General features: G+C 32.2%; 1 protein-coding gene across 5 annotated transcripts; it reads left to right on the top strand.

Annotated features, from left to right (window-relative positions):
* The first annotated feature begins 3,428 nt into the window (after positions 1 to 3,428).
* Positions 3,429 to 11,030, top strand: LOC103491409 (cyclin-T1-5-like). 5 transcript variants are annotated; one of them, XM_051085138.1, is made up of 7 exons: positions 3,429 to 3,630; positions 4,624 to 5,188; positions 5,313 to 5,394; positions 5,861 to 5,995; positions 6,411 to 6,586; positions 6,821 to 6,932; positions 7,035 to 9,469. In XM_051085138.1, the coding sequence occupies exons 2-7, from the start codon at positions 4,629 to 4,631 to the stop codon at positions 7,122 to 7,124; spliced, it is 1,155 nt and encodes a 384-aa protein (XP_050941095.1). In that variant the 5' UTR covers positions 3,429 to 3,630; positions 4,624 to 4,628; the 3' UTR covers positions 7,125 to 9,469. The 5 variants fall into 5 exon arrangements, 4 of the variants coding, with proteins under 4 accessions (XP_050941095.1, XP_008449564.1, XP_050941096.1 ...); XR_007821115.1 differs by having other exon boundaries at positions 3,431 to 3,630; positions 6,795 to 6,932; positions 7,035 to 7,164; XM_008451342.3 differs by lacking the exons at positions 6,821 to 6,932; positions 7,035 to 9,469 and adding exons at positions 10,004 to 10,149; positions 10,746 to 11,030 and having other exon boundaries at positions 3,431 to 3,630.
* Positions 11,031 to 13,401: the final 2,371 nt, after the last annotated feature.

Below are 13,401 nucleotides of genomic sequence, written 5' to 3' on the forward strand. Positions count from 1 at the left end.
AAAGCGAGTTAGGTTGAACAATAGAAAAGGAAGATAACAAGAGAAAACGTTAGTCCCATTTTCCAACTATGATAAATTTCAAAAAAAATCCTCGAGAAAAAAAAAGTACACCATAACAACGTATTTAACATTATGATGTACATTAAATAACTTGCATATACTTGCACAAGACTATCTAATAAACTAATTTCATCTAGTATAGTTTACGTAAATATGGGTAATTAGACATATTTTACCGTCACAAAATAGCTTAATTTCTTATTTTTAAAAAATAAATACTATAAATTTAAAAACGGTAATTCAAACAAGAGAACGATCGGCATAATACGTTGAGTTTGAATATCTCATTCCTTACCAAACAAGAGAACGATCTTTCCCTTCACGAACAACATAAGCATCCAAAAAGCTTTTAATTTGCATATAGATATTTTAGTCCTGTTTTTCATCTTTTTCTTTTGTAAAACTATTTAAACACCAAATAATATTTGGAGCTTTTGTGTTTGATCTCAAAGAGTTGGAAGTTGAATAAGGCTCTGATATGGGTATCACGTGACAGACACATAATGCAATTCAATATAAGAACTAATTTAGGTGGAACATTGCCTTTTTTTTTTTGCAGTGACGATGTTTTATTGAATATTATTTATAGTAAAGTACTTGATAAGGATATATATATATATATATATATATATATATATATTTTGGGGGGAAATTTTGAAAATCCCAAGTATTCTTAAAGTTATTCTAAAAATAAAATAATAACAACAATAGATATGCTTATAATGAAGAAATATAGGAAACTTCTTAATTCAATTTAGGTGTCTGTCGGTCCAATCAAAAAATTTGAGATTTAAGTAAATTTCGTTTTTAATTAGAGAATTTTACTTTAATTAATTCAAGAAGGAAAAAAGAAAAAAAAACACATTTAGATTCCCTCAACGGCAGCTCTTCTCGTCATTCAAAAGCCAATATATATATATGTATGTATATATATATATATAATTTTGGGAGAAGTTTCATTTTTACTAAAATGAGGAAGATTTAGAAAAATAAGAAATGAAGGTTGATTTTTAGGAGATTAATTGTGGTTGAAAAAGTATTGATAAATATAGAGAAGTTTGATTTAGAAAAATTGGGACAAACAAAGACAAACCCCTTAGTTAAATGATAATATTTAAAAAAGAAAGAAATATATTTGTAAAATGTTATAATCATTTTGAATGCAATACAACAATTAATTTGTTTCTTACCAAAATCGAAAAATATTTTGTTTTAAACAAGTGCTTAAATTTAAGATGTGTTACATATAAACCATCTCTAAATGTTAAAATTATTATAACTTTGTGTATCTTGTTCTATTTTGGTTTATCTAGATTTTTAAAAATATTTGTTTTGATTCATATGTGAACTGTTAGAAAGAGCATATATTTGTGTTTGTTGTTAAAATTTTGTTAACTTTCTAACAAAATGATGAGGTAAACTGATGTTTTATTGGAAAACTCAATAAGTTAACTAAATTCTAATGACATATTTTGGTCTTTATCGTTAAGATTTTGTTAACTCTCTAAATAAATGATGGAATAACGGAATCATCCAAATATAGAAATCACAAAATGGTTCCGTTAAATAGTTAATGAAATTCTGACGACATTGATCAAAATAATTATTTTTTTCGAAATTTTGGAGACCAAAACAGTCGTCGTTGAAAGTTTAAGGGCCAAATATAATCTTAATCTAAAATGTATATTATGTATTCAATCTCCATCAAATTTACAGACACGTATCTTTAATCCCATTTTGCTTTGAAATATTTAATTTTTTTGTGAAACTATACTAGATTTTATTGATTTGCACTATAAGTTTACGATCTATATTTTTTATCCTTTGTGTCTTTCCAATAAACATATAAAACTTTAATTCTTAAACTTGTTGATCTTTTTTGATGATCTTGAAGGGGTTGACATTTGAATTTACTGATATTTTTAGGTGATCAACCTTTGAACTCGATGATCAATTGGTTGATTGACATTAGTCTTGTTGGCTTATTGCGACTGAGTAGGATTAGCCATTAGCTTATTGGTTGGCTAGGATCTGCCTTGAACTTATTGATTGACTTGGATCAATCTTTGGTTTGTTGATTGAGTAGAACAATCTCTACCTTGTTGATATGTTTGGATTGGCCTCTCGTTTGCTTATCACTTTGGATCGACTTCTAGCTTGTTAATTAGGTTGGATCAATCACATGCTTGTTGGCTGGGTAGGATCAACCTCTAGCTTGTCGATTTGCATGGATCGCTTCTCGCTTTTTGATAAAGTTGGATCAACCACTATATTGGGGTCAACTTGTATCAACTTTCTACTTGTTGATCAACTAGGATCGACATGGCATGGCGATCGGTTTGGATCGGTACATCCAGCTAGTTAATGGTTGGATAAACTTGGTTTGTTGATTGACTTGGATCGATTTATCGGCTTGTTGATTGACTTGGATTGGTCTATTGCTTATTGATTAATTTAGCTAAGATTAATCTCTAGCATGTTAATCGTCTTAAATCGACTATTGACTTTTATGAGTTTGAAAGTTGTTTGATCCTTAAAGCTTCAAGATAGGATATATTCTTAAAATCTCTGAAGCTCAAGGGTTTAATATTCTAAACTTCTGGAGCTTTAATCTTCAAAGTTAAGGATCTCCGATGTCCAGAGAGTTTCGGTCTTTAGTTTTTTTCAACTCCCTCAAAGTAACCTTAAATAAAATATAGAAAATTTGGTAGATCGTGTTGTATTTTATAAATAGTTTCAATTTTTTTTTTCAAATTTCTTATCATTTTTTTCTTATGGATTTGGAATTTTGATTTAAAACTAAGAATCCCCAAATTTGGTGGAATGCATTTAGCGCATGCATTTCCCTTTTTTCTATATATGCACGAGGGTTATTTCAAATCTATCTTTTTGAAAATGAAATACGCTTAAGAAATCATCAAGCTTAAAGATCTCGAATAAAAAAGTATAAAAATTAAAAATTGTGCATTCGAGGGAATAGAATTAAATGATAAAAATGAAAGAAGGTAACACTTATATTAAAAATTAATAAAATCAAATTAATTTCCCTAAATTAAATTTCTTAGGTAAAAAACAATCCCATATTTTAATTTGTCTAATTTTATATCAAGATTTAGTTTTTCTTTACGCATTGGGCCAGTAGAAAATCCATATGGTTTAATGGGCCCAATTTGTTATACGGAGCCAGGCCCAGCCCATTTTGTAGACGCTCCCATTTGAGGTTGGGTGGAAAAGTGGACCTCACCGTCGGCTCAAAAGAAATTAGTAAATAAATAACAACGACAATAATAATAATAATAATAATAATAATAATAATAATAATAATAATAATAATAATAATAAAGAAAAAGAACAAAAGAAAAAGAAAAAGGAGACCCACCCTTAGTCCCCCACCAAGAATATTTGGATGAAATTGAAACACCTTCCGATTCCTGAATTCATCTTCTTCTTTCAACTACTCCTCTAACCTTTTCTCTTCAATTTTCCTCCTCCCTCCATCTTCATAATCCTAAAATCCTTACTGCCAACAAGATCACGGACAACTTTCCAGGATTCATCTCTTCTCTTTCGGTATAAAATTTGATTTAATTGCGTTGTTTTTCCTTCCATGTTTTTCTTGATTTTTTGGACTGGATTTGATACTGTGTTTACGAGAGCTCGTTGATGATCTGTTTTCTTCCATGATTTTATGATTTACACAAGATCTTGTTCCATGATATGACGCTTTTTATCCTGTTGATTGCCTGATGCATGCATTTGTATGTTCTTATCGTACAATTTTATGTTAGGATTACGAGTAAATATTCGTCGTTAATCGTCGTAACTTGAGATCTTCATGAAGCCTGAAATATGTATGCGATAGGGGGGACTCTTATGCGCGCAAGGCGGAGGGAAGGAGGGGGTTGCCTCTCTCTGTTCGTTGTAGGCTTATGCTTATCTACTTTGTCCTTTGAAAATTGAAAGATTATGTATATAAAAAAGTTTAATGGAAATTCTTTTTCAGAAAAAGTAAAAGTTTGCTTGATTGTCTTCTCTAACAAAATAACCTTGTTTATTTTGTTTCTGATCTTTTATCTTCTCTAACAAAATGGAGCGTCTGTCCACTCTTTTTCTTAGAGCTGTTGGCTGCATCATAATTATGTTTTTTTTTTACCTTCCCCCCTAGTTTTCAAGAAAAAATTGTGGTATGGAGATTAAAATCAAAAGAAAGAGTACAGATTTCGAATGTCGTTCTTATTTGTTATGTAACTTTTGTTTATCGATATTAGTTTTGAAGTCTTGAGTTCTCCTCTCTATTTCTTCTGCAGTAGCCTCTTGTGCTGTTGAAAGTTATAATTAAATGATTGCCAACTTAATAGTTAATTTTACTTACATTTTGGTGTTTAAGAGTTTTTTGACTTCTCTATTTAATTAATCAATGAAACCCATTCTACTCTAACAAAAACATACAACTTGATAGTATGCAGAATTTGAATGATTTGAGTTATCGTGTTTTCGTGAAACTTGATATTATTCCTTACCTTTTTGTGTGTGTGTCGTGGGGTGGGTTATTGTTCTGCTCAGGAAGAATGGCTCGTGTTCGGAATTTCAGTTCTCAAGGAGGAATGGTTAATGATGATTACTGGGCCACCCTGAATCGATATGATGTCAAAAACCACCATCAGGATACAAGTAGGAGCAGTTATTATGATTATGGCTATGGCAGCAACCATTTTGAATTTCTGGGGCAATATAGAAACCAGGTTGGTAGGTCTATTTATGCAAGACCTGATACTTTGAACTCCATCAAGCCTCATAACTCACAGTCTTTTAAGAGGAGGAAGTTTTCTGCTTCACGTTGGGAGGATAGTGGGAGGTATCATTGGCAGGGAAGGACATATGATAATGGACCTTCGATCTATAGCAATTTGGTCCACCCTCCTCCAAGATCCAACAACGATGTCTCTACGTCTGCCAGCTGTAAACGAGATCGCAGAATAATGGAAGATGATGAGCCTTTTTTTATGTCCAGGGATGAGATTGAGAGATGTTCACCTTCAAGAAAAGATGGTATTGACACAATACGTGAAACTCATCTGCGGTACACATATTGCGCCTTCCTTCAGAGTCTTGGTTTGCAGCTTGAGTTGTAAGTAATTGAAATCTCTGATAATTATTTTTTAGTTCAGTGAATGATTTGTTTTCTAATTTGCCAATAAAACAACATTTGTGGGCCCCATGGAGTTATTAACACTTATCGTTGTTTCTTGTAGACCTCAGACTACCATTGGCACTGCGATGATTCTATGCCATCGGTTTTTTGTTCGAAGATCACATGCTTGTCATGATAGATTTGTAAGTTCTTTTGCTTAAAGGCTTGGTCTCTACATGAACTATGCTCACATTCATTAATCTGAAAATATAATTAACTTGTAGATTCTATGTTTGACGATCAATGAGATATTAGAAGCTTTTTAGTCTGTAGATCATTTCTCTGTCCTGAAATTCCTTTGGAGAGAGTAATAATTTATGCACTCTACATTTGTTACTGTTGCTAACGATTTAGACTTGAGAACTTTGCTACTCAGCCTACTCTTTTCTCAACTCTTCCTTTTGTCTCTCTCCTGTTTTATTCATACCATTTTGCGGAACATAAGCGCAAATTGAACGCTCTTTTTCTTTTCTTGTCTCATTTTAGCATTAATGAGAGAGTACACCAGTAGTCTTCATATTGATTGTATCAATTTATTCTGCATCCATGTTTCGTGATGTGATTATTTTGCATTAATTGGTTCATTTTATTTACTCACCTCTGTTGCAGTTGATTGCCACATCTGCACTCTTCCTTGCTGCAAAATCAGAAGAGACACCACGCCCTTTGAACAATGTCTTGCGAGCTTCATGTGAAATTCTGCACAAGCAGGATTTCAACGTCTTATCTTACATGCTCCCAGTCGTGAGTTTCTGCAGAAATCTTCATCGTCTATGACTATTATATTTTTTTTGCTTACCCTTTACATAGCAAGTTATTTGTAAAGAAATTTCTCCTAAGGTGTGTTAGAATACAATTACAATGATTTTTTAGGATAAAATAACTACAAAACCTTCATTTTCTCTGTTCACCACTGTCCGTATGTTAGTTTGTTCATCTGATTGAGTTTCAATACGACAAATGGTAAAATTATAATAAACAATCCCAATAAATTAATAAGAGTGTGATAACCACTAAACTATAGTTCTCAACAAAATCACAATGTTAAGACTACTAATAATTTCTTACAAGTTTTAACTTCCAAGTCTGGGAGCATTATTTCTCTTTGCAAATTATAAATTCCATCATAATGACATCTTGCTATGCACATTTTCAACAGGATTGGTTCGAGCAATATCGTGAAAGAGTAACTGAGGCTGAGCAATTGATCTTGACAACTCTAAACTTTGAACTCAACGTGCAACATCCCTATGCTCCTCTTATGTCTGTTCTTAATAAGATAGGTCTTTCACAGTCGATCTTGGTGAATCTTGCACTGAACTTGATCAGTGAAGGGTAAGTTCATCACTTTATTTATTCCACCCGTCCATTTGATTTATTAATGTTAAAAGGGAATTAACATGCAATACATTTGTACGTGCAAGATAGAGATCATGCAATTTATTGCTTCTCTGCAATTATTTTGTCCTTGCAACTGCTTCAGGAATCTTTCTGGATTGTCTAGTCTATTTAGTAAGCATGCTGTTGCCATTGTGAAAAGTAGGTCAATGATGTAACTTAAAAAATTAGATTTGGGATATATGGGTGCAAGAACCTCAGTGGAATGACAGATTTCCTGACTTTTGGCGTTGATTGTGACATGAAAGAGGATAATGGTGATCTTCTTTCCTTGATCAAAATGGTGTGTTACTTGTGTCAATTGTTTTCTTGTTAGAGCGGGCTACCCTTGTACATTTATCCTACTATGAATTATTGATTCTTCTGGAATGCGTATAATTTGCAGGATCTATGCACGATTAGCATGCTCGCCTATTTGATATACTTAGCTGGCGGATTGATTTGCTGTTCATGGAAACTTTTGTTTTACAAGTGAAGTAATTTTAACCATGAATACACCTGATCAGCTTGATACTTGGTGTGAATGATTGCCAAGGAGCCTACTGCACCACTTTCTATCTTTTCTTAACCAAAAAAAAAAGAAAAATTCTAACTCTCCCTGGAGCGTCAATTGTTTTTATAACCTAGAGAAGCACTGCCAATGATCTTGTTTTCGATCTTATTTCACTATGATGGATGGTCAAGTGAGTTGAGTTGAGTAGAGAATTTTTTTCTGATCAACTACTTTGGACGAGCTTCTATTCAGCACAGAATGAGTCACAATATAGTGATTTAGTTTATGATACAATTCTTCTAGGTCCGTCCTTTCAAGTTTCAAGAATCAAGTGTACCTATGGCATAAATAACCTGTCAAATCGCCAAGTGAACTTAGCTTAGCTTACATAAAGGGTCTACCCTCGACTAAAAGGTTTGAGATTTGAATCTCCCTGCCCCATGTTGAACTCAGAAAAAATGAAAAAGAAAAAACATGTCAAGTCACTGGGTTCTTGATATTCTGTTAGCACCAATACAAGTAAGCCCTTGAGTTGCAAATCTTAATTTGTGCCAACTTATGTTTGTAGGTTGTGTATTTGCTGACATACTTGGTTGATTACCATTTGGTATTTTCATCATTTTGAGTCCGAGAGGGTGGAACTCATCTGTGGTGTTACTTTGACTGGTTCAAGATAGGCGGATTTTGATGAGGGATATGGGTTATCTAATATCTTGATAGGCATGGAATGCAAAGTAAGAAAATCACTAAAAAATTAAAATAAAATGATTTTGTATCTTTCCCTCACACCAAGAGAATATAAAATGTATGCATTCTTAATCAATCGTGAGCAAGCAGGCCATTTTCCTTGACAGTGTATGCCCCCTTCATGTTCCATTTTTCTCCCATCCTTGATTGTTATATAATATATAACCGGAGCTTCTTAAACTTTTTTTTTTTTTTGAAGATGATGTTTTTTCTCAGTCGTTTGTATTTTCATCACAATGGAACCTGAAGTTTTGTAGGAAAACATAAATGGTATTAACACTGACATTATTTTACGACGTAAAATATATTTTACATTGGGATGGTTTGATTTTAAAATTTATTTGCTGATGTGTATGGCTTTTTTCCCCTTCTCACAGGAGCTCTATCTTTTCTTGTCCTTGCATTTTCACTTATAGCTTTTGGTGTATTTTTTTTTTGAAAAATATCATTTAAATATCTACATCTCTTAGCAATTTTGGAATGTTTAAAAATCTATTTATTTTAAAAGAAAATTTTCTTAACAATCATCATACCAATTGACATTCAACTGATTTGTCTTCTCTCTGGTGCTTCTGTTGTCAAATAAATATCTTTCTCTTGTTATTTGTCTTTCTGGGTTTTGTAAGCTATTAAAACTTTGAACTTATTGTGAAAGTGTTTTAATTTCCCTCATTTTGTTTCTATGGAGGATTGAACTCTTTCTGTTTGGCTTTTATTTTTAATAGTTTATTTTCTTATTCATGACCTTTTTAATGTATGTTCTATAAATTTAGCACCGACCTATAGTTGAACAGATGCATGCTTGGCCTATTTTATCCTGCACTAGCTAAGATTATTGAATGAATCTGTCATTTTTTTGGTTATGATGTATCTATTGACCAGTCATTTTATATTTTGTGATTTTAGGAAATCCTGAAGGTGTAATATTTTGAAATATTCAGTGACATCAAGGTTTTGCATTCAATTTGTTGGACTTAAAAATTTTAAATTTAATTCCACTCAGGTGATGTTTGTTACATTTTATATCATGCTTAGAATTACAATCATCAAACAAATAAAGTGTGATCTGCATGCACGTGTAAAGGTAGCTTTGTCCATTGTAATTCCACCCTCTCCCGCGCGCCCACCAAAACAGATAAAGAACCATGTCCTACCCAAAGACTGAGCACAATTATCTTCAAGGTACACGTGTTACAATAGATGCAACATCCCGTGTCAAGAGCTAGTTTTGTGTGTAGAAACCCCACCCTCCCCGACCAGTCTATGTTCCTAACCAAAAGAGGAACAAAACTGATGTCCCAGCCTAAAGACTCGAACGAATTACCTTTAGACTCTAGTTAAGGTTCAAGCTTTACAATAGATGAAACTTTCCATGAACCTGTGTTCTTACACATAGTACAGACAAAACAACTCATGCAGACAACCAGAAAAATGTGACGACCAGTAAACTATATACTTATATACGTACATGCAATATATAAGTGTGTGTGGAAGAATTATATTTTCTTCTGATGTGTATTTTGTACGACGGTGGGAATTTTGGGTGTATTTATATGTGGGGTTAGCTTGCATGCGTTCAAGCACGATGAGATGAGAGTGCTTGATGACATTCCAGTCCAGATCAACATTTACGTCGTTTAGAGCTGAAGATGGTGGGTTGCTTTGAGAAGTTTGATTGTTTGCGACTTTTAGTTTCGGTTGCATTAGTCTCTGGAATCAAAAGCCCCTGCTGCCAAATTTACCTGGGAGTTTGATGTATTCTGTATATGGGGTATAACATATGTCATATGATAATGATACTATCGGCAATCTTCCAGACATTCTTGGAAATATTCTACCTGAGTTGCTGCTTTTTAGTTGGTAAGAAGAAATGACTTGCTTTTATTCATTTGAAGTGAATGCTTGAAATTACTTCCTGCTCTTAGTTTTTGTTGTTGCATAAAATTGTGTATTTGGAGCTGATGCTTTTTCTGTTTTGAAGTACTGTTAGACATTGCCATCGTATTTAATAATGGACCCAGATGGTTTGTTTAACTGTTTAATGCGTTCTTCAACAAGTGATGGTGGTTGTGGTAGTTGTATGCGAGGCTGATATGTGGTATTTTTCTTTTTAGGCTAAGGAGCTCACTTTGGCTTCAGTTTAAGCCCCAGCAGATAGCTGCTGGAGCTGCTTATCTGTCTGCCAAGCTATTGAATATGGACTTTGCTCCTTATCAAAATATCTTGCAAGAGTTCCAAGCAACGCCAGCCATTCTCCAAGGTATTTTCGAAGAACTTCTTAATATCTTCGCATGTCCTAATATATTAACCAATTAAGAATGATTGCTTTTAAAATTAACCCAACGACAACTATTTCTTTTTTTAATTTTCACTCTAAAAAACCAATTTTGAAATCTTAGCCACATTGTAGAACAAAAAAGCAGGTGTTTGTTTCATAAACTATATATTTTATATTATTGAAAGCTGTTTTATGAAGTTAATTGATCAGAGTTGAAGATTATTATTTTGTAGTTAAAATGATAATTTACAAGTCTGGTTTTAGTAGAACATATTTAATTATTAGAATTAACGTATGGTCCTTGAAAATAAGGTACTGAAATCATGTTGGAGAAAATCTCTCAGAAAGAGGAAGTTACCCCATATTACTTAAAAAGAAAACAGAATATTAGTTCTGAAAACAATCTCTTGAATCCATCCTACTTCTAATCATCGATATCGAGTGATATGGACAGAAAGTTGTGTAATTATTCTACTGGGTTTAGTTCTTGTTTTATTTTACTAGGCTTGTTCTTAGAATGATTCTTAAGTTTTGAATTTGAGGCGGTTTGTGTGTTTTGCTCTCTTGGTAAAATGCAGATGTGGCCCAGCAGTTGATGGAGCTATTCTGAAGATGAAGCACACCCAGTGTAGTGAAATGATGGGAAATGATAACATGTTTGTGATTCTTACGTCCAAGTCCTCAATAGTTAAATCCTGACAGTTGGTTTAGGTTATAGTATGACTATGTTGGAAGGTTTAACATGAATGATTCTTCATTCCCTTTCCATGTTCAAGACAGTGTTTTACAAGTAAAGTAGGAAACACGTATTCATTTGGCGAACGGAATCGGATGGTTATACAAAAAAAGCCTCACTTATGGTCTGCCCTCTCTCTCTCTCTCTCATTGGCTCTTTTGATTGCTTCATGTTTTTAAAGTAATTCAACCACACTTCTAACAACATGTGCATATTTCCTCGTAAAGAAAAGGGATAAACGGAAGCCCTAGCTCAAATGATTTAGACCTTTATGTTTTACAGGGAAAAGACTAGAGGTTAGAATCTTTCATATGAGCGTAGTTCATAAATTAGAGGTTTGAATCTTTGCTCTACATGATGTAAGTTATGATACTTGTTCTTTATTGCAATAGGAATGATTTCTAGAGTGTTGGAACATAAGTACCAATGAATTGGATATCATACAAAACTCAGATGACTTTTGTGGTGATGATCTTAGATGATTGAATGGTCACCTCTATATATTGTAATACTTGTTGCGTTGCAACAATGGTGGTTTATGCAGTTCTGGAACAAAAGTACTAGTGAATCAGGTATTGTCCAAAATATAGAGATTATCAAACAAATTGTAGCAAATCAAGATCATACTTTGAGTCACGGTTGTTCAATCCTTACAATCTTTGCTCTACAACATTACAATTTCAATGGTCAAAGGGTTTACTGTGCTTATGAACACTTTAAGTATGATTATTTGAATATTTATAGGTCATAAGTCAAATATTAACATTTGAGTTATTAGTATATGCTGTAGTCAAATTTAAAATAAAGTTAAGTATGTTAAGTTAATAGAAAAAGAATACTAAAAAGAGAATAAATAAATAACTTGAAAACCTAATCCAATTCAAACCAACTTCAACTTTTAAGTGTTTGGGTTGCAGGCTTTGTTCAAATCGACCAATTCAAATTTTTGGAATGGTTCAAACAAATATTTCCAATGGCCTGACATTTGTTATCAAACGAAACATTAAACAGAGACAGCACTATGGTTTGTTCGAAGTCTTCTAGGCAAAGTTTATCTGTCATATGAAGTTTAAGGTGCCAAAGCAGGCATAAATGAACTAGCATTCTAGTATATTAACAATCACAATGTTGCGTTTTGAATCTCTCAAACTTTAATCGTTCTCGAAAAAAGAAAAAAAAAACTATAAAGTTTTAGGTCATATCCTCACATTTTCTATTTTAACTAAATAAAGGGTGAGATTGCTGAGATGCTTTGAATCAAACAACAATGTACAAAGAGTGCTAATTAGAATTAGTATACAACATATTTAATTATTTATAGTTATTTATGATTACGACCTTTTGATCTAGAGAAGTGCATTATATAAACTATAAAGTCCCGGTGACACCATTATGTACCTTGTAACACTCTTTCTAATAATATTATTTTCCCTCTGCACGATTAAACTCTTCGAATGACGATTTCATATTACTACTTGGGCTCCTAAAAGAATCTATTTAGAATAACTTTCTAGGTTAAAAAGAATTGTTTTAACTATTTCCTTAGCAATTACAAACCCAAATCCTTGTGATCAGTATTTGTTGAACAATACCTAAAGCCAAGACTTGGACCATATTGCATTGGAGCTTTCCCCTTGTTCAATTGTTTATGGGAATTATTTTATTTTGATAGCTCTACTAAGGATTTGGAATCTATCGGAAAATGTTAATCATTTGACTGACGTATAACTTAGAAGATTGAATATATAACTTTGTTTTTCTTTAATGAGAAAATGACCTAAGAGAAAAACAAAACAAAACAAAAGAAAGAAACTCTGGACTGCGACATGCCTTCTTCCAAATTCTCTACTGTCTTTTATTTTTCCATTAAACTATAATATTTATTTTGACTATTTCAAACATGTCAAAACCAACCGAACAAAAGAAAATATTTACAAAATATAAAATTTACGTACGATAGATCAAGATAGACCACTATCTCAATCACGATATCTTGATATTTTGATATATTGACAAATATTTTTAGTTGAATTGATTTATCTTAAGATAATGTCTTAAACTTGACCAACTTGTTTCTTTTGATAATTTGTTAGTGCTGTGGCCATTTACTTTTTCCAAATTAAAGTCATCATGGAACTTTAATGAAATGATAATGATATCTTTCTCCTAAAACAATAAAATTAAAAATAAAAATTAAATTGACTATAGAGATTTTTAACTTTCCAAAGTCTAGAAATAAATATCAATAATTCACTATTTAGTTATGCTCGTTTTGATATGAAATAATTAAAACTTATAATCGAGCTAACGTTGAACTTTTGTTCGTTTATTTTAGATTGGATATCATTATGTAATTTGGATTTAATTTAATGGATAAAAATTCAAATCTACAACCTTAGCAATTATTGAGAGAAAAAAATAAAAATAAGATTATTTATTGTATAGTGAAAGTTCAAAATTTATCTTAAAAAATGAAATGAAATTGATATATATGGTTT

This window comes from Cucumis melo, chromosome 5 (genome assembly GCF_025177605.1).
Source record: "Cucumis melo cultivar AY chromosome 5, USDA_Cmelo_AY_1.0, whole genome shotgun sequence".
NCBI classification, from domain to species: domain Eukaryota; kingdom Viridiplantae; phylum Streptophyta; class Magnoliopsida; order Cucurbitales; family Cucurbitaceae; genus Cucumis; species Cucumis melo.

Coding starts and splice junctions, on each gene's coding strand:
- LOC103491409 (XM_051085138.1), top strand. CDS start 4,629: ATGGCTCGTGTTCGGAATTTCAGTTCTCAAGGAGGAATGGTTAATGAT. Junction 5,996..6,410: donor TATCTTACATGCTCCCAGTC/GTGAGTTTCTGC, acceptor CATTTTCAACAG/GATTGGTTCGAGCAATATCG. Junction 6,933..7,034: donor TTCTTTCCTTGATCAAAATG/GTGTGTTACTTG, acceptor TATAATTTGCAG/GATCTATGCACGATTAGCAT.